The sequence below is a fragment of the Pristiophorus japonicus genome, chromosome 1 (genome assembly GCF_044704955.1).
Source record: "Pristiophorus japonicus isolate sPriJap1 chromosome 1, sPriJap1.hap1, whole genome shotgun sequence".
Classification (NCBI taxonomy): domain Eukaryota; kingdom Metazoa; phylum Chordata; class Chondrichthyes; family Pristiophoridae; genus Pristiophorus; species Pristiophorus japonicus.
Genome location: NC_091977.1, coordinates 300,099,072 through 300,120,572, shown reverse-complemented (window position 1 = coordinate 300,120,572; position 21,501 = coordinate 300,099,072). Strand labels below are relative to the sequence as shown.

The following is a 21,501-nucleotide window of genomic DNA, read 5'->3' as shown; positions in this document are numbered from 1 at the left end:
ATTCTCCACGTCCCAGATACCCTGTTGGCTTTGCCACACCGTTATCAACCGACATTTCCAGTAATTTGCACCGCATAAAATATTCAAGTAGATGGGTGAGCAAAAAAAAAATCCAGCAAACCGGGCAACTGCAAGATGGCCTGCTCCAACAAATTCTTGGCCAATAATGCTGACTTCTGCATTAATGTAATTTTCCTATATTATACAATACACTATCCTACACTCTGCCATAATCCTAACCATAAATCAGTGGCAACTTCGTGTGACTGGCGAACAGCACACAAACTAGAAGCACATATTGAAAATTTAGATTAATGCAACATGATTTTCCAGCCATTTTTAACAGCCTGAAAATCAAGCAATTCACATGTTAAATTTCTAGTGAGTAAGACTCCTTTCCCCAGGAGCACAAGCATCAGAAAAGCAGTAGGCTGAAATTGCAATTTATCTCTTCTGTAATCTGGTTGTCAACTATAGATTGGCTGGAGTTTGATGCTTAACTCATTTTCTGGGATAGCGAGTATCGTAAGGGAAAGAGGAAGTAGAAATGCAGAGGAACCAGGTTTTTGTAGTCACTATTATGCAATGTTCACCTGTACCCTTTTTTCTCTACCCGTGTCATATCTACTCTTGATTAGGATTATGCTATTGTGAGGGATACCATTATGCAATTCTTCACACTTACTAGCTATGGAATGGTCAACAGTACACCATGTCTCATACACTTGTGTCCCATCTCTAGGGCTTCTGAGACTGCTTTACCATATTTCTTGTTTATGTACCTGACTACTGTATCATCACTCTGTACCAATTTGCTGGGACCTGGTGCTAAAATGCTCTAGGCATATTGAAACAAATGGAATATTAATTAGCAAGGTGACCAAATTAAATCCAGAATCCGTTTGAATCCATTTGTAATAATGCAATGTGTGAAACATCATAAAATGACCACAAACATTATAGAAGGTCTTTAAAATCAAGAGCAGCTATAACAATTCACTCTCGTATTTGCATGACTTGGAGGCAGGCTGGACAAATGTCTAAAAGCAAGATCTGCCATTAATGGAAGGGTTAGAACGAAGTGGTAATACATGTTTATTGTGGGCATTGGCACTAGGTCTAGGAACTAGATGACTATACATTGGAAAAGAAAGTTCCAAGGTCCAAACCCAGCTTTATGCCAGAAGGAAACACTCACCCCTTTGATACATTCCAAAAATGCTTTGGGAAAATTTCCATGAAGTGAAAAATAGTTTGATGAAAAGCATTATGTGTAATTGGCCAAAGTAAAAGCATTCCTAAACTTTGCTTGAATTAGATTAGGAATTGCATAATTTCTTTTTTGGATAAGTGAAGTGTACTTCCACCTAAAAAAAATACAATGAAAAGCTTTCCCCACTATTGCTATGATCACCCTCACTTCTAGAGTGAACTGGTTCCCAGAACAGCTAAGCTCTGGTGTAGCATTCTCACCTTCAGTCAAAAGATTGTGGATGTGAGCACATACTAACTCCATCTATGCTGACAATCCAGTGCAGAACTGAGAAGGCACTGCCCTTTGAGTGGATGTTAAATATCCCTTGACACACATGCAGAAAATGAATGGTAGGGTTCACTTGCATGTCCAAAGTATTTATTTGAGTGAATCAAGATTCTGAATATCATTTTAAGAGCTTAGTTTGTATACATCCAGATAGATCCAGCTTGAAACACAAAATTACGAGCTTTATTGAAATGCACAAAAATAAACTGGAATGTCTTAAGTTACTTTCTTAAATTGCCATAGCAAATGTGTTTTTATCCATTTTAACAATAGCTTGTTGCACATAAACAGGAACCAAACTATCAATAGCTTCTAACTGTATTCTATTGATTGAAAACGAAAGGGCATTTAAATGAGAACTTTGGTACATCTCAGATACCACCTCGTAAAATATACTAAGCTGCAATTCAGCAATAATCAATAAGGTATGCATTAAGAACACTTGTCAAGCCAGTATTGATACAAGATAAACGCCACTTAAAGTGCATTACTCAATTATTACACAATAGGGCTGATTTTATGACCCGTGCTCTCGATTGAAACTCTCTCCCACCAGAAGTGCATATTAGGAAATTACAGCTATACTTGCTATGATTTCCTGTCCATTAAAATTAATGAATAGAAAATTGTGGAGAGCGCACCTGCAATTTCCTTTTATGTAATCTAGTAGGATTGCTGAGAGCTGCAATTCATAAAATCAACTCTTGAATGTATTGTGATTCTCAAATTTTAATATTTGAGTCTAAGTAATCCAGCGGGTAATTGAATATTTTTCCAAAGCTACCTAGCTACAACTATGATCAAAGTATGGTCAAGCTTTCTGTTGAAGAAAGGAACATTTCTGCATGGCATCAAAGTATTTGAACTAGCAACATTTTTGATGTCTCAAGTATTTAACAATATTTAATAAAGGTAAGATGCAAATTCACCAAAGACCAGTGTTTGGTAGCTTTTAAAATTAAATCTAGATTTCAATCCAATTGTTGATGTGCGGGTCAAATATTAGACTTGTGCTTTGGTTTTTAAATTATTTTGCTATACAAGGTAAAACAAGAGGACCTATATGGAATTATGGTGATCTCTTTATTCTATTCCTCTTGTTGATTGTAACCCTTTTTCTCCTAATACCAGGAAGTTGATAAAAATCAACAAAGTGACATTACAATTTTCACTAAACAGTTTGGGATTAAACAGTTCAATCATGGTTATTTTTTGTTATAACAAGTCTACTGTCATTGAAAATGTCTAACATCAGCATGCACTGTCGCATACATTTTGACTATGTAGTAGTTCCAGCTACTAATTAACTGCAATTTGAAGCATGTAAACTTAAATTGCAGTTACAATGCCATTCAAACGTATTTGTTGTACACTAAGCAGAGCCACTGATTAGACCTAAACTACTTGCTTCTTACCTGAAAACTGACCATGCAATTAATGTGATTGACTAGTTTTATGATGCTTCTGTTTAAACAGTCATTCGAACAGTAACATTGATTTCAACTGCTATATTATCTAGCAATTAACCAAATTTGTGTGATACCTGCCTTGGAATGGTAGACAATACTTTGTGACCGATTGCTTTATAAATGGCACTGGCTATGGAAAATATGCAGGAAGTAGCAGTATTTATATTAACTTCTTGCTATTTTGATGGAGGAAGGAAGAAATGAGAGAAAATAACTACATTCAGTTTAGAACATGTCACAGGATTTTATATTGCAATATGACAATATCGGAACACAAACAATTTTGCTTTTTAAAATATCTTCCCATAGCAATTCTTGTACATAACTAAAAAAAAACAGACTGCAAATACATGATATGGTAAGCTGCGGTCATATTGCATACCTTTACATCCAGTAGGTTGACCGTACCGCCTGATTTACTTAATACATACATTTTTAAGGGAAGCCCAATCCAGGATAAAAGGGATACATTTTTGAAAGAACCAGAGCAAAGTGCTAAAATCCACAATAGTTGCTTATCATTCTGTATGTGAGTAGAAGTTATGCATTTATAACAATTATTTTAAAATGAAGTAAATTCATCTGAAATAAGGAACAGCTTAAAATTGTGGCTTTAAGCACAACGCACAAAGTTCTGAATATGCTTAACCAAGTATTAATCTTCAGCTGTCCATGATGACACACAATGGTTTGTACAAAATGCTCTGGCAAACCAAACTCTGCCAATTTGATGTAGTAACTGTGGCAGTTGCGTGTAATGAACGCGCCACAAAATCCATCATCAATAACTTGTCCACATTTCTATTTGGGACAAAAACAAGACACAATTAAACAACTGAAAATTTCAAATTGCTGGGGGAAATTTTTGGGACCCAGCCACATTCTGTGGACATGAATATTTGTGAGGAATGAATATAGGAAGTGTACTGGCAACAGTTTAGCATAATATAAGACCACTGCAGCACCAGGCTAGAAGTTTTGTCTTATACAGGCAATACATGATAATCAATTTAACTTTTTATTCCTTTTCATCTAAATCTACTTACAGAAATATGTACCTTATTAAGAATTAAATTACATCCTTTTAAAGAATAATGTAATCAGTTATCATTAGAGTTAAGTAACCCCACATTAACTGAATATTTTAAAAATTGTCCCAAGACCTAGCTTGTTCTTGGAAAGGTATGAAATGTAAGCAGACCTCCTTTCAGAATTGTATTTTATTTTTTGGTCCCTAAAATAAGTTGGAGTAACTGAATATCAATAATGAATATGAAAGTGTATAGTCATTAAAGCCTTAAGCAACAAATCCACTATGTCACTTTGTTCCCCAAGCAGTTTAAGATTTGTGCAAATAATGCAATTTATTTTCTATGACACACAGCACAAGTAACCAGGTTGAATACGTAAGTATTTAGTTTAAGGACATGTAAAGTCTCTCTCCCGCCTCCGAAATGGTCAATTATCCATATAATGATTAATTTAATACATTCAAAGACAAAGTCTGTTTCATGTGAATGTATACTGTATCACGAACAGCAACTTTCAACATCTTACTTGCAGTGAGTGTCCAAGCGTAATGTTCAGATAACAGGAGAAAGGAGGGAGAATTAAGTAATTAACAGATTTTGGAATGGTATCTTCAGCTTAAAGTTTTATGTGGATCAATGATGTACTATTCCAAATAAAGTATGTAAACATATGTAATATAACATATTAAAAACTGATAACTGCACACCTTTCATAATGTGTGTACAGCTGCTGCCTGCGCTGTATACTGCTTGAAGTATCATGTGACTAAACATCAATTTTTGAGGCCCCCTCCCAGGTGTTGTTACCACAGCGAAGAATTAATTCCAGGACACCCATTTCTGGGGCAGGAGGCAGTGACATTCCCTCTGTCACAGATAAGACTGGCCATGTTTCTGCTAGTGTCCTGTAACTCACTCAGCTATATCTAAAATCATACAGGTTCTTCAGAGACTTCCAAATCTTACTGTTACAAATTAATCTAACACAATTGCATTGATGCTCAAGACAGAATTTAACCTATTTATTTAGGTTCATAACATTTAAAAAGTGAATGGATAGTGAGTAGGTGGAAATCTTTCATCCCCAACAACCTAACCCTTAAGAGGGTAATCCAAGCACTGTTCTACAATCCTAATACCAGACTTGGAAAACCTGCAAACCTAGCTCTAATTTTCATTTATTCTCAATGGGTCCTCCAAAAGGCTTTTTTGGAACAACTTAGTTTGTTAAACTGTTTACCTGCTGTAACAGGCAATACATCCTTGTGCGGAATTCTTAACATTTATCTCCTCAGAATAAGGTAAAAGAAACTTTAACAAGTTCCCCAGTCATTCACTCTCAAGTAACTTTGTCTGACCATTTACAATTAAAACCACATATAATCCCATGAGTACATTAAGAACAGTATGCACAGCATCCATGTTAAAAGCAGAAGGATAAAGAGGATCAGTGCAAACTGAAACCTGAACCTATCCTCAGCAAAACCACTATTTTTACTTTATTCAGAATACTGAGATGATGTCAAGAATAAAAGTCAAGCTTATATAGTTAAATTACTAAATGAGGCTGCCTATAATCTGACAAGCAGGCAGGAGATATATCCCATCAACAGCATAGGTAAGATTAGTAAGTGCTAGATGCCATGGATGGCTGCAGTACACCAAATAAGGCGTGCCAGGTTCCAAGGCTATTATAATACTGGCAAAGGCAAGTAACACAGTATTTACAATACAGTCACCTCATGAGGTGGACCTTAAATGATTTTTTGATCATCTATGTACAAAATATGCACAGGAATAAGGAAGCTGCAGCCACTTTACAACATCAAATTCAAGCATCCACAGCTGTGAATGTGTGACGCTGGAGTTCATAGGTTGTCAATCAGATAAAATGTGCACAAAGGACACTGGAAAGACACCGGTTCTGTCAGGTTGCCCCTCAATGTAGCCAATCTGTCAAAATTAGGAAGACGCAAAGATTTAATAACTAACCAGCATATATTTACTCTTGCACTTCAGTCGCACACAAAAAATACATTTTTATTTATATTTAATCCTCACTATACACTTGTGTTACATCTAACTAAAATATAGTACTGGCATGCAATGTTAAGTTTTCACCATTAGGTGCAAACTCTCTTGCAGCAAGCGATAGCTATTAGTCATTTTGAATTCAAGCACATCAGACAAATTGCTGTAGCAACTTACAAGTAGTGAAATTAATTCAAATATAAATTGTTATTTTAGCTGACTTTAGCAAAGAACATTGTTTTCTTTAGCAAACTCAATTTTTCTTCCCAGGTCACACACTAACTATGGTTGACCTGCTCCCAAGCCTTCCACCAATGGCTCCATAGACCAACCATTAAGCCGCTAGTGTCCATGTGTTTCATTTGTGTCCTTGCGCTCTAATGCACCATATTTTATTCATTTTTTATCCCCCTTGGTCTCATGCTCTACATCTCGCTCAACAAAAAACAATTGGAAATCTGCTACCAATTCTCTCAACAACTTTAGGTGTGCATGTGTAGCCTGGGGTGATTAGCCAACTAATTTACATTTCATGTAGGTGTTGGGGGAATGATCTGCAAGTTTGTGGAAATTAGCAGGGCATACGCGAGAGTCAGGACTATAGATGAAGCTCAACTATTACAACCAGATCTAGATGTGCTTGGGGATTATGCCCATGATTGGCAAATTACATTTAACTTAGAAAAGTGCAGCGTTTTACATGTGGATAGGTCAAATGCTGAATATACTTATATACCCTTAATGGAAAATTATTAAAGCCTGTGGTGAAAAAAAAATCAATCTAGGCATTTTAGTGCATCAATTTATAATGGTTCATGACCAATAATACCCAGTTTAAAGCATCTTACTTACTTAGATAGGCTCAAAGGGCTGAATTCTGGCCCAGCCCATTTTTCGGTACACTTAACAGAAATGTGCCGTTTTTTTCCGTTCAGAAATGTGCCGAAAAATTTCCTTCCCACTTTGGCCTCTATCCGGCCTCCTCCCTGTGGTTGCGCAGCGTGGCCAGTCGAGTCGTGGGTGGAGCCAGCGTCCAGCGCCAAAAACAGTGCCGGGACGTCTGCACATGCGCAGTGGAGTGTCCCCGCATGCGCAGTAGCTCCTTGCCCCCAGCCTCTCTGTGTCTTGCTGCAGCCGCTGTGTGGGACCCAATGCCGGCCAAATGTTGAGAGTAGGGGTATGGAGTGGCAATTGCACGAACTGCTTAGTTCCATTTGGTTGGAAAATGCCTATTTATGGACTTAAATTGGAAAATACATTGTTTATTGAGGAGCTGTGTGTGCATCAACAGGTAATGCAGTCAGTTTAAGTAGCATGTTTCTTTAGATACCCACGTTGAAAAGCCTCAACCCTACTTTAGTAAATGCATCGATTTGAAACTTTCATCACTTTAATCCTAGAAATCGCACCAGGAGGTCACTCAGCCAGGGCTAGGGGCAGGCGGGCAGGAGAACTGATCGAAATCGTCGGCAGGCAGGAGCACTATCAGTTCTGCCCGCCTGCCCCTAGCCCTGGCCGAGTGGCCTCCCGGTGCGATCGATTTCTTAGAAATCCCACCGTGAGGCCACTTGGCCTGGGCTAGGGGCGGGTAGGGGAACTAATAGAAATCATCCAGGCAGGAGCGCCCGCCCCTAGCCCAGGCCGAGTGGCCTCCCGCACCAGTCGGCCCGCTGCCTTCCGGGCCGAGTTTTAAGATGAAGGTAGGACTTACTTCAATTTTTTTATTTGTGATTGAATGCTTAGAACTTTTTATTTCCAAGGTTTGGTGGTTTGTAAGGCTTGGTGCTTTAGGTGCCGGTCCTCTCCGCTCCCTTTCCTGCCTCTATCCCAGGCCGAATGGCCTCCGATGTACCTACCTGCGGCAATTTCTTTAACTCTCTGCAAGGGTTTTCTGAAGTGGCCACATACGCTTGCCTAAGTAGATTTGGAGTAACTATTAGCTGGCCAAAGTTGCCTAAATGGGCAGAACTGGCGTAGGTGGTTGGTAATACACTCTTTTGAGAGAAAAAAAACAAAACTAAAAAAATCGTAACTATTTTATTTACACTGGTGCAAACTGATTGTGGAAAATGGGAATTTTTTACATTACGCCAGAAAAACCAAGTTACTCCAAAAAAAATACCAGAGCAACTCCTGGCCAAAATTGAGCCCAAAGAGCTGGCTCTCAACACTTTAGAGAAATGTTGACTTGGGGAATGATTTGATCAACAACAACTAGTGTTTATATAGTACCTTTAAAATAGTAAAATGTCCCAAGGTGCTTCAAAGGTTTGGTGGTTTGTAAGGCTTGGTGCTTTAGGTGCTGGTCCTCTCCGCAAAACAAATAAATTTGACACCGAGCCACTCAAGAAGAAATTACAGCAGATGACCAAAAACTTGGACAAAGAGGTAGGTTTTAAGGAGTATCTTAAAGGAGGAAAGAGAGGTTTAGGGAGCTTAGGGCCCAGGCAGCTGAAGGCAAGGCCACCAATGGTTGAGTAGTTATAATCGGGGATGCTCAAGAGGGCAGAATTTGGGAGCGCAAACAACTCGGAGGCTGAAGGAGATTACAGAGATAGGGAGGGGCAAAGCCAGGGAGGGATTTGTAAACAAACATAAGAATTTTGAAATCGAGGCATTGCTTAACCAGGAGCCAATGTAGGTCAGTGAGCACAGGGGTGATGGGCGAGTGGGACTTGGTCAAGAGTTTTGGATGACCTCAAGTTTACGTAGGGTAGAATGTTGGAGGCCAGCCAGGACTGCGTTAGAGTAGTCAAGTCTAGAGGTAACAAAGGCATGGATGAGGGTTACAGCAGCTGAGCTAAGACAAGGGTGGAGACGCGCAATGTTACGGAGGTGGAAATAGGCGGTTTTAGTTATGCCGCGGATATGTGGCCGGAAGCTCATTTTAGGGTCAAATATGACATCTGGGTTGCAAACAGTCTGGTTTAGCCTCAGACAGATGCTAGGGAGAGGGATGGAGTCGGTGGTTAGGGAACTCATTTTGTGGCGGGGACCAAAGATAATGGCTTCGGTTTTCCCGATATTTAATTGGAGAAAATTTCTGCTCATCCAGTACTGGATGTTGGACAAGCAGTCTGACAATTTAGGGAGCATGGAAGGGTCGAGAGAAGTGGTGATGAGGTAGAGCTGGGTGTTGTCAGCGTACATGTGGAAACTGACTCCGTGTTTTCAGATGCTGTCGACAAGAGGCAGCATATAGATAAGAAACAGAAGGGGGCCAAGGATAGATCCTTGGGGGACACCAGAGGTAACGATGTGGGAGTGGGAAGAGAAGCCATTTCAGGTGCTTTTCTGGCTATGATTAGATAGATAAGAATGGAACCAGGCGAATGCAGTCCCACCCAGCTGGACGATGGTGGAGAGGCATTGGAGGAGGATGGAGTTGTCAACCGTGTCAAAGGCTGCAGACAGGTCGAGAAGGATGAGGACGGATAGTTTACCTTTTGTCACAGTCACAAAGGATGTAATTTGTGACTGTGATGAGAGCCGTTTCAGTACTGTGGCAGGGACGGAGATGAGATTGAAGGGATTCAATCATTGAATTCATGGAAAGATGGGCACGGATTTTGGAGGCGACAACACATTCAAGGACTTTGGAGAGGAAAGGGAGGTTGGGGATGGGGTGGTAGCGTGCAAAGATAGTGCGGTCAAGGGTTGTTTTTTTTGAGGAGAGGGTTGATGACGGGAAATTTGAAGGAGAGGAGGGGGCAGTACCTGAGGAGGGAGAACCATTAACAATGTCGGCTAACATGGGAGCCAGAAAAGGAAGTTGGGTGGTCAGTAGTTTAGTGGGAATAGGGTCAAGGGAGCAGGAAGTGCGAGAGAAACTGGAGAAAGATGCAAATTCAGGGCGAGGGCAGGACAGAACCCCAGAGGAAGTTTGGCCCAGTGAGCTCGGGGAAGAAAGGGAAGTGGCAGAGGCAGCTGATCAACTGGTCTCAATTTTTTGAGACAAAAAAGTCCATGAGCTCCTCACACTTATTGTTGGAGGTGAGTGTGGTGGAGACAGGGGCGAGGGGTTTAAGTGATAGTTAGCAGTAGAGAAGTAGCCGACGGTTATCTTTGCATTGCCGAATGATCCTGGAATAGTGAGCAGTTTTGGCAGATAAGAGCATGACCCGAGGTTTATAAGATAATGAAGGTACTAGACTGTGTTTGTGCAGACCAATTTTTTCAACTGAATAGGTTAGGGGGAACCAGGGGTTACTCTTACAAGTTATACAAGGGCAGAACTAGGTTAGATGTGAAGAGATGATTCTTTTCCCAGAGAAGAGTGGACCTGTGGAGCAGGCTGCCGGTTCGTTCAGTAAAAGCTGATTCACTGAATTCCTTTAAGTGGGAGTTGGACCTGTTTCTAGCTGGGGCAGACATTGCCTTATACAAGATGCAAGTACAGGTACCTTGTAACATAAATTAGGGCCAGATTGGTCTTCTGGACTAGTTTCTGGGGTCAGAGAGGAATTTTCCAGATTTTCTTTTTGCCTGAATTGGGTTAGGTTTTAATTTGGTTTTACATGACTCTGGATGGCAAGTGTATGTATTGTAATGCATAAATCATCACAACTGTATGGGACAGGTTTGATTGACTAGTAGGTATTTTCCTGTATGTCATTTTTCGCATGTTCCTGTCTGTGGACAAGTCCCAAGCTTACAAACGAGGCTAAGATCATAATGCAACAGGTGGGTATACAACACTGCATGTGATAGAATTCCCTTCCATTATGCCAATTTATCACCCCTTTAAATATGTATTTTTAATTATACCAAAATAGCTACCGCACCTTTTAAAAAATACTGAACTTCAGTACCACCTTATTACATACAGTACCTACAATTGCCAACATTTTAAAGTTTTCTTGTACTAAATTTAACTACATCAAATTTGTTACAGATCTATAAAGAAATACTTCACCAGAGGTTAAGGCAAAATGCAGTGTGACCCATTTTAGTTACAAATTTTTATGAGGACTTGTATAAAAGCCAAGTTGGAATCGAAGGCAAACTCTAAAACATATACTATTAAATAAAGAAGAATAGAGAATGCATGCTAAATTTTTAAAAAATCATTTAAACTTGGTTCTTTTATTATTGCTGGGATTTATTTTCTTTGATAGGCTACATATTGTGTACCATAGATCAAAGGATTTTAATGAAAGAACCTGAAAGTGTATAAAATCCCATAGCAGTTCTCCTTTCCTATCTGGGTTTATTAAGGGGAAATTTAAAATCTGATATACATTGCCCAGAATTTGTGGTCAGCAGCGAAGCGATGGCGATCGTCGCTGACCTCAAAGAACACTGCTCACAAAGATATTGCGATCCCAGTGGTAAAAAGTTTAGCTTTCTCGAGCTTAATTTGATTGTAGCACTGTCAAAGGGGGATCACCAGCCTACAGCAGCAGTATGTCATCATGTTGTCTAAGCAGCCAATCACTTTGAAGAATTCCGAGACAGCAAACCGGGAAATAAAAAGCACCTTTTATCATTCACTTAAAACATTTTTTTTTTTTTTTTTTTTACAGAGCAAAATAAAGATTGGATATCATAAACAAAACATATTTTTTTTTTATTTTAAAAATCTAGTAATGTTTTAATCATAATGGAGAAATTTGACATTCCACAAACATAAAATTGGTTTTTCAGGACCAGGATGATTGTTCAGCAGTCAATACGCCGCTAAACCCCCAGTTACAGCTCTTTCAATAAGGCTTAAATTTTTATGGGGTATTTAACAGCAATATTAGAGCGGAAAAGGGGAAGTTTTTGTCAGTTCAAGTGATTTCACTGATTGCCGGCTATGGGGAGTTCCACAGCGCAGCCTGTGGCGGAGCAGAGAATAACTGACCGCAACCTCAGGGTTTCCGCGTTTATCTGTGCTTGCACTAAATCCTAAAGCTACAGTCAGTTTCAAAGGGGTAATTACGGCAAATGCTGACAGCTTTACTATCATTACCACTGCAAATCCGGGCCAGTATACGTAGTACTATTTTATAGCTCACAACCAGCTTGTGGAATCACTAGTGTGTCTTCAAATCAGACTTTCATTACCTGTAAAAATGCATATCAGAATCTCCATTAATTAAATATGGCTGCTGCACCCTACTACCTTCTAATCTTGGGAGTGAGAAAATCAGGCAAACGACTGGAAAGCTGTGTTATTCCATGCTGTCCTGCTGTGTGAAATTTATTTATTCTCTGTAGTTTTACAAATCCTTGCAAGGGAGCTGAGATAATCCTGTATGATAGCATTTTTCATCTCTTTCACAATGTCAGGAAGGGAGAGAGATATTTAAGAGAGAGATACAGAAGTAGCTGGAATGGACCTGTCGAGCCTCCATAGGCAGCAAGCCCATTTTACAAAGATGAATGTTGGGCCGAAGGCAAGTCCCAGAGGGAGAATGGGCTGAACGGGACACCTTAAAGTTCGGGGAGCAATCCTGCTCCTCCTGGCTTCATAGGATCTTTTTTAAATAAAACAAACTCACCTTTTGTTGGTGGCCACTGACTGCAAAGTGGAAAAGCCCGGCTCCTGCTTCGCAATGTTTAATTTGCCATGAAAATGAGGGGATGAACACCCATTTTACATGGCCACCAGGTACACCTGAAAAATGTCCCGATCCCCAAAATTGGTCTTATTGCGACCATTTTACGCCAATATGAGCTTAGGTTGTTGAGTGTATGTCTTATAATTACCCAACACCTTTACTTTAACTGTTAATATTGTAATGAAAGGGTTAGTGTAAATAGATGGTCTTGTTCTGCAAGGCACAGTACCTGTGCAACAATAGCACGTTCTTGTGTCATGGCTGAGCAAGGCCAGATCATGAATGCAGTAAATGAGTTAAGTATAAATTTGGCTAGGATAGCCGCAGCTTGTTACTACATACCTAGGAAGAAGGAAGTTTTAAGAGCCACTATATTATCTCTATTATCTAGAATGAGTAACGATACTCTTTGTATGAATGACAAATAGTTTTTGTGAGCTTGATTGTCTGGTGTTCGAAATCATAAGACTCAATCTTAAGGGCTAACAGTATCCTGTACAAAAAAGGAGAAAGTAGGGATGTTTATATGCTGCCAAACTTGACACTGGAATTACTCCTTAAATCCCTTCTCCTTTAACAGCCTCCTTAAAACCCACCTCTGATAAAGCCTTTGGTAACCCCTCCCAATATCTCCTTCTTTGGCTTGGTGTCCTTTTTTCCTCCGATTATGCTTTTTGTGAAGCCCCTTGGAATGTTTTTCTACATTAAAAGCGCTATATTATTGCAAGTTGTTGTTGGGTTAGACAACCTTTTCAGATAGTGATCTTGTAAATAATAATTTGTTGGCCTACAGTCTAATAATGTCAAACATCGATATTTGGACAGTCAAGAAAACCATTCGGATTGCCTTTAGAAATCTTGTTCCAATTACATGAAATGTCTATGAAAAATGTCAAAGTTGAACATTCCAAAACGATTGCACTTACCCACCACTCCAGGTCCTCTTCACCTGTCACAACAATCACCTCTCCCTCAATGAAGGTAAGTTCATCATCATTATCCGCTTGGCAGTCATATATGGTTTTTACTCGGCGGATCTTGTTCTTTGCCTTTGAAGAGAAGCCACGTTTAAAGAGTGCATATTAAGTGTGCAATTTGGTCAGTCAGCAATGCAGCATCATATCTTTATTATATATGATGCAAATCTATTATAATGTCAGTTTTTGTCTGTCCTGGGGTGGGGGTTGGGAGCACGTGGTCCGGACTGGGTGACAGTTGCACTGACCAATGGGTGATCAGGGCCCGCCCAGCCTCACAGCCAATCAGGATAGGGAGCGATGGCGCAAATTTAAAAAGTTTGATTAACGCTGGGTCTGCTCCAATGAGGCAGTGGCACAGCCTCCCTAGGCGTTGTTGTGGAGCCGAGAGCAGCGCGTGGCGGGAGGGGAAAGAGAGGGAGGGAGAGGGAGTGACAGATGACGGGAGAAAGGAGTTGGGAGAGAAAGGGGGGGGTAGAGAGCGAGGGAGGAAGAGAGAGGAAGAGAGAGGAAGAGAGAGAGAGGGGGGGGGTGGGGGAAGGACATCGGCGTTGATTCTGCAGACGAAGATGATGATAACAGTCTAAACAAGTACTGTTGCAATAAAGATAGTAGTTTGACTGCAAATATTTAGCGGATCTCTGCTGGTATTTAAATATTTTAAAGGTTTTGCAGCAGCATTTATGATGCCATAACTTACACAACTTTGCAAAATTACCAACATTATCTATTTAAGACTTTCATATTGAATATAACATTATTAGAACTATAATAGTGTAACTTGGGTGTTGGCAAACAAATCATATTTCAAAGTAATTTTATGATTTATAATACAATGTCAACAAGGAATTTTTATTCATAACACAGTGGAATTCATTTGTAGGAAACTTGCAGCTAGAAGTATAAAATCCTGTTTGCCAAAGCCCATATAAATTAAACCACAGTAAGTTGGTTGTACTGATTGGTTTGTAGTGGACTCTCTAAAAGGGGAAAAAATTTAATTATTTGTTCTGTAAATGTGTTCTCTGTAAAAGTACTGTCAGTTTCAACAGTGCATCAGAGATTTTAACAGTTCATCAGTAAACTGATGATGCACTGCTCAAAACGATCATGGTTAATTTGCAATTTAATGGAAACACCTGGTCTTGGTGCTACTCAGCGTTTCTGTAGTGCAGTGGTTATCACGTTTGCTTTACACGGGAAAGGTCCCTGGTTCGATCCCGAGTTTAGTCTCCTGGCAAATGCTGCCTGACCTGCTGAGATTTCCAGCATTTGGCACGCGGTGTCCACCGGTACGCTCGCGGCCTTCCGCGAGAGGTGGGCACCGGAGGGACTGGAGTGCATCGTCACGCCCGGCAACCAAATTTTAATTTGATTTTATGTTTTAAAGTTTAATTTGTTTTAATTGCCGGTGCTTTTAGTGTCCCCCTCCCCTTTTATAGGGGGCACTGGAAAAAATTTGATTTTAGTGCCCAAAAAAAAAAAACCCCAAAAAAAGAAAAACACAAAAAAAAACAAAAAAAGAAAAAAAGGGCCTTGTAAATGTCTGGTGTGTCATCCAGGTCGGGTGGCACGGTTTAATGTTTTATGTTTTTCAGATAAACTCCAAAAAGAGTTTCAACAAAGCTTTAAACAGCTATGTAACGCTTTACTCTTAATGCCAGTTTTGGGTTGAAAGCTGCCCGCAAGGCATTTTGTAATTTTCACTAAGATTTAGTAATCATCTAGGGATTTATCCTAATTAATGACTTATAAAAAGATTCTACTAGAATGATTATTTGGCATTTTATTACAGCCGATTATGTTGAAAGCCATTGTTGTTTGATAAGCTCTGAATTATTGCACAGATATACAAGATAAAAAAATAAGTGCTGTTTCTACACAAACTCTCCTGACCTCCCAAATAGGAGAGTGGTATATTTAGAGCTTTTCAACAATCGGATATAATTTTGAAATCTTGGAACAATTTCATGGAACAGGCTCTCCCATTGTCACGACAGGTTTAGTGACAATAGGAACTAAAATTACAGCAGGAGTCAAAAAACATTGCGAGATCTTCTGTGTTTTGGTCCAGAGCAACAGAAATGTTGCCACTGTGCGGTGCTGAATTCTCTGCACCGACGGGTTATAATCAAAAATGACTAGTTTTATGTGACCAAATAATTCTAATTCCTTTTTATTAAATTGGATATCTATAATTTTTTTCATCTTTGTTTGGGAGATCATTTTCATGATTCCAATATTTTTCTATGGAAACAGAAAATCTATAATAGAAGCAGCTGAATCCATCAGGTGATAGCTTATGTCAACTGAATGTCAAAGTCGGTTTTATTTTATATAAAGTTTTGACAATTTGATTCCACAATTCTATCGGTTTATTTGTGAAAACCTAAAACCAAATGCTTTGATAATTATGTTCAAATAATGGATTCGACTTTGAATAATGATTACAAAAAACCACAATAACTAAATGATTTGCTAAATTCAACATTTTTTTTTCTTTATATATTATTCCCTGTACATATGCGAAGAAAAGCTCGTCAGCTAAAGGCAAAACTGAACAGTACGCTGCAAAACTGAATCTGAACATAAAAATCAAAATAATAGTTCTCTGGGAAGATGTGCACATTACTCTGAAAAAATATCATGTAATGCCACTTGTTAAAAATTGGGAAATTGCTCTAGCTGGCAGCTAGCATTTTTCTCATTGGCCGCACTGCCGCTAGCTAGAGCAATGGGCAGGAGTTCCATCAGTCTGATTGTTGTGCTGTAAACCCATTCTGGCACATTCAGCAACTTTAAGGGGAGGAAAAAAATCACGTAGGGGGCTAAATTGGATAGTCCCCAAAAATGGACACGGGGAGCGCGCTGTGTGATCACCCCATGCCCATTCAATGGAATGCAGGCAGCCGCAGCATGCCATCTTTGTGCTACCTATCCCTCCTCGTCCTTTTTGACGTCCACAGCCTTTGACATGGTTGACCACCCTATCCTTCAAAGTCTCTTCACTGTCATCCAGCTGAGTGGGACTGTACTTGCCTGGTTCCATTCTTACCTATCTAACCTTAGCCAGAGAATCACCTGCAACGGCTTCTCTTCCAGCCCCTGTATCGTTACCTCTGATGTCCCCCAGGGATCTATCCTTGGTCCCCTCTTATTTCTCATCTACGTGTTGCCCCTTGGCGACATCATCTGAAAACAAAGTGTCAGTTTCCACATGTACGCTGATGACACCCAGCTCTACCTCAATACCACTTCTCTTGACCCTCCACGGTCTCTAAATTGTCAGACTGCTTGTCCGACATCCAGTTCTGGAAGAGCAGACATTTTCAGCCTGAGGCTGAACCAGGCTGATGTCAAATTTGACCCTGAAATGAGCTTTCGACCACATATCTGCAGCATAACTAAGACAGCCTATTTCCACCTCCGTAACAACGCCCGTCTCCACCCTTGCCTCAGCTCATCTGCTGCTGAAACCCTCATCCATACTTTTGTTACCTCTAGACTTGACTATTTCAAAGCATCCCTGGCTGGCCTCCCACATTCTACCCTACGTAAACTAGAGGTGATCCAAAACTCAGCTGCCTGGGTCCGAACTTGCACCACGCCCGCTCACCCATCACCCCTGTGCTCGCTGACCTACATTGGCCACCGGTTAAGCCATGCCTTGATTTCAAAATTCTCATCCTTATTTTCAAATCGGTCCATGGCCTCACCCTTCCCTATCTCTGTAATCTCCACCAGCCCTACAATCCTCCGAGATACCTGCGCTCCTCCAATTCTGGACCCTTGAGCATCCCTAATTTTAATCACTCCACCATTGGTGGCAAGGTCTTAAGCTCTTGAATTCCCTCCCTAAACCAGTGGGAAGCTGTACAACCTTCGCCGTCTCCAGACCAGGTCCAAGACCACCCCAGCCTCTGTCGTCGAGCTACAGTACGCCTGCGTCTGCGAACTCCAAGTCATAGTCGACATATTTACTGAGGCGTACGAAACCATGGGCCTTACGCTAAACATCCGTAGACAACGGTCCTCCACCAGCCTGTTCTCGCCGCATAGCACTGCATCCCCAGTCATCAAGATCCACAGCGTGGCTCTGGACACCGTGGGCTATTTCCCATACCTCGGGAGCCTCTTATCAACAAGGGCAGACATTGACAACGAGATTCAACACTGCCTCCTGTGCGCCAGTGCAGCCTCTGGCCGCCTGAGGAAAAGTGTGTTTGAAGACCAGGCCCTCAAATCTATCACCAAGCTCATGGTCTACAGGGCTGTAAATAATACCCACCCTCCAGAGACATGGACCATGTACAGTAGACACCTCAAGTCGCTGGAGAAATACCGCCAACGATATCTCCGCATGATCCTACAAATCCCTTGGGAGGACAATCGCACCAACACCAGCGTCCTCGATCAGGCCAACATCCCCAGCATTGAAGTACTGACCACACTCGACCAGCTCCGCTGGGCAGGCCACATTGTCCGCATGCCAGACACGAGATCCCAAAGCGAGCGCTCTACTTGGAACTTCTTCACAGCAAACGAGCCAAAGGTGGGCAGAGGAAACATTACAAGGACACCCTCAAAGCCTCCCTGATAAAAGTGCAACATCCCCACCGACACTTGAGAGTCCCTGGCCAAAGACCACCCTAAGTGGAGGAGTGCATCCGGGAGGGCGCTGAGCACCTCGAGTCTCATCGCCGAGAGCATGCAGATATCAAGCGCAGGCAGGGGAAAGAGCGTGAGGTAAATCTGTCCCACCCTCCCTTACCCTCAACGACTATCTGTCCCACCTGTGACAGGAACTGTGGTTCTTGTATTGGGCTGTTCAGCCACTTAAGGACTCATTCTAAGAGTGGAAGCAAGTCTTCCTCGATTCTGAGGGACTGCCTACGATGATGATGACAACCCTCCGAGATACCTGCGCTCCTCCAATTCTGGACGCTTGAGCACCCCCTATTTTAATCACTCCACCATTGGTGGCAATGCCTTCAGCTGTCAATGTCCTAATCTCTTGAATTCCCTCCCTAATCATCTCCGCTTCTCTGTCCTCCTTTTAAGACGCTCCTTAAAACCGATCTTCCTGAATATCTCATGTGGCTTGGTGTCAAATGTTGTTTGATACTGCTCCTGTGAAGTGCTTTGGGAATTTTTACTATGTTAAAGGTGCTACACAAATACAAATACAAGGTGGTGTTGTTGGAAGTTGAATTGTGGCTGCAGTGCAACAAGCTGACCAGGGGAGAGCGTGTACCAAGGTTTTCCAACTCCGTACTGGTCTTCGTGGAGGACGTGAAGAGGAAGAGATATGACTTGTACCCGCACAGGAGGCAGGAGGCCTTCCAGACACAGGATGAGAAGACAGTGGGAACAGACAGCCAACGGATAGGTCAATGCCAGGAGTTTAGCCTCAAGGACCTGGATGCAACAAGAAGTTTAATGACCTCACACTAGTGGTCAAGGTCAATGAATTGATCTTCAAATGCCATATCCTACCAACTGCACCACTAGCCCCTCACACTGCTCAATTCACCACATCCCCATTACTCACCTACCAACAATCGCCATCAATCAGGACTCGTACCGAACATTCAATGCTTCACCTTACCCTCACACACTTAGCACTGTTGTAAGCCTTACACCCACATCTCGGCTTGCACACACTGCCAGTTATTCAACCATGACAGCCACATCACCAAATCATCTTGCATGATATTCACTGACACACTCTTGCAGGAGAAGGTGGGGCACAGAGACAGCAAGAACCAACCAAAGGGGGAGAGGTGCACCTGCACGTTCTAACCCCCATGGAGGAGGAGACGGTGCTAGCCATTATCAGAAGGGTCATTGCTGAGGCTGTGGCCAGCTGCAGGGCTGAATCCATTGACCTCAAAGACTCCCCCTGCGGGGTTAACGAACGCTTCATGACCCTTCGCCTTACCCTATCCTGGAACCAATACGCCACAGTCATCAGTGCGTACGCCCCAACACTCCATGCAACGGATGAGGTTAGAGGGTTTTTATTCCAACCTCGAGACATCCCTGTCCCGCGTCCCCACGGGTGACAAATTGATCCTCCTAGGTGACTTTAATGCTAGGGTCGACAAAGACACAGCCCTCTGGGGAGGCGTAATTGGCAGAGAGGGGGTAGGGAAATCCACCCAATGTCACCCTATTCCTGACAAAATGTCTGGAACACGAACTCCTCATCACCAACACCCTGTTCCGCCATAGGGACAAATACAAAGCATCGTGGCAACACCCTCGCTCCAAGCACTGGCACCTGCTGGACTGTGGCATTGTCCGAGCCAGGGATCGCAAGGACGTGCACATCACCCGCGCCATGACAGGAGCGGACGACTGCTGGACGGACCATCGCCTAATAAGATCTATCAATATTAACATAACCCCAAAGCAGAGGGGACAGCAGAAGCAGTGCTGCAAAAAAGTTAATACCGGGGCTAGCTAAGAGAGCCCTATGCAGCCAGAGCCTCACAGCCAATCTGTCGTGCCTTGATGACCTTGAGCTGCTCAATGCCCACAGGCCTCCATAACCAGTGCCTGTGAAGAGACACTTGGTTACTCAACCAGAAAACACCAGGACTGGTTTGATGAAAACAATCAGGAGATCCAAGAACTAATAGATTGTAAGCGCAGAGCATTTCTGAGTCTCAAGCAGCAACTCAACTCAGGAACTACAAAGCAACGTTACAGACAGCTCAAGGCTCAGGTCCAACAAAAATCCAGGGACCTAAAGAGCAGATGGTGGATGGAGAAAGCACAGGTGATATAACAACTAGCTGACAGCCAAGACATGCGAGGATTCTTCATTGCCGTCAAGGCCACCTACGGTCCAAACTCCCAAGACTCCTGGCCAAGAACAGGGAAACACTCATCAAGGACCATCAAGGCTGTCAGGGCCCGTTGGAAGGAGCACTTTGAAGATCTCCTCAATCGAGACTCTGCCTTTGACTCGAGTGTTCTCAACTCCATCCTGCAGCATGCAACCCGCCACCACCTCAGTGAAACCTCAACACTGCACGAGGCAGGCAAAGCCATAAAACAGCTCAAGAATAACAAGGCTATGGGTGCAGATGGAATTCCTGCTGAGGCGCAAAGATATGGCGGAGAGACGCTTTTGGCACGGATACATGACCTCATTTCCCTCAATTGGAGGGAGGAGAGCATGCCGGGACGTCTCAGAGATGCAATGATCGTGACAATTTTTAAAAAGGGGAACACGTCTGACTGCGGCAACTACAGGGGAATCTCCCTGCTATCAACCACTGGGAAGGTTGTCGCTAGAGTTCTCCTCAACCGTCTTCTCCCTGTGGCCGAGGAGCTCCTCCCGGAGTCACAGTGTGGATTTCGTCCCATACGGGGAACAACGGACATGATCTTTGCAGCACGACAACTGCAGGAAAAATGCAGGGAGCAGCGCCAGCCTTTATACACGGCTTTTGGATCTTACAAAAGGCCTTTGACACTGTTGATCGTGAGGGCTAATGGAGTACCCTCCTCAGTTTTGGATGCCCCCAAAAGTTTGTCAACATCCTTCGCTTACTCCACGACGACAGGCAGGCAATGATCCTGACCAACGGATCCATTACAGACCCATTCCACATCCGGACCGGGGTCAAACAGGGCTGCGTCATCGCTCCAACCCTTTTCTCAATCTTCCTCGCTGCCATGCTCCACCTCACTGTCAAAAAGCTCCTTGCTGGAGTGGAACTAAACTACAGAACCAGTGGGAAGCTGTTTAACCTACGCCGCCTCCAGGCCAGGTCCAAGATCAACCAAACCTCTGTCGTTGAACTGCAGTACGCGGACGATGCCTGCGTCTGTGCACATTCTGAGGCTGAACTCCAGGATATAGTCGATGTATTCACCGAGGCATATGAA

The 21,501-nt window shown here is 42.3% G+C and overlaps 1 protein-coding gene across 5 annotated transcripts in view; it reads right to left on the bottom strand.

The window, feature by feature from the left end:
- Positions 1-3,236: 3,236 nt before the first annotated feature.
- LOC139271360 (arf-GAP with SH3 domain, ANK repeat and PH domain-containing protein 1-like) overlaps positions 3,237-21,501 on the bottom strand; it is a 525,010-nt gene continuing 506,745 nt past the window's right edge. For all 5 annotated transcript variants that reach the window (XM_070888507.1, XM_070888511.1, XM_070888508.1 and 2 more), the window contains 2 exons: positions 13,549-13,671; positions 3,237-5,996 (listed from right to left, as the gene is read on the bottom strand). In XM_070888507.1, the coding sequence (XP_070744608.1) occupies positions 5,922-5,996; positions 13,549-13,671 (198 nt within the window). In that variant the 3' untranslated portion in view covers positions 3,237-5,921. The remainder of the gene's footprint in view (positions 5,997-13,548; positions 13,672-21,501) is intronic.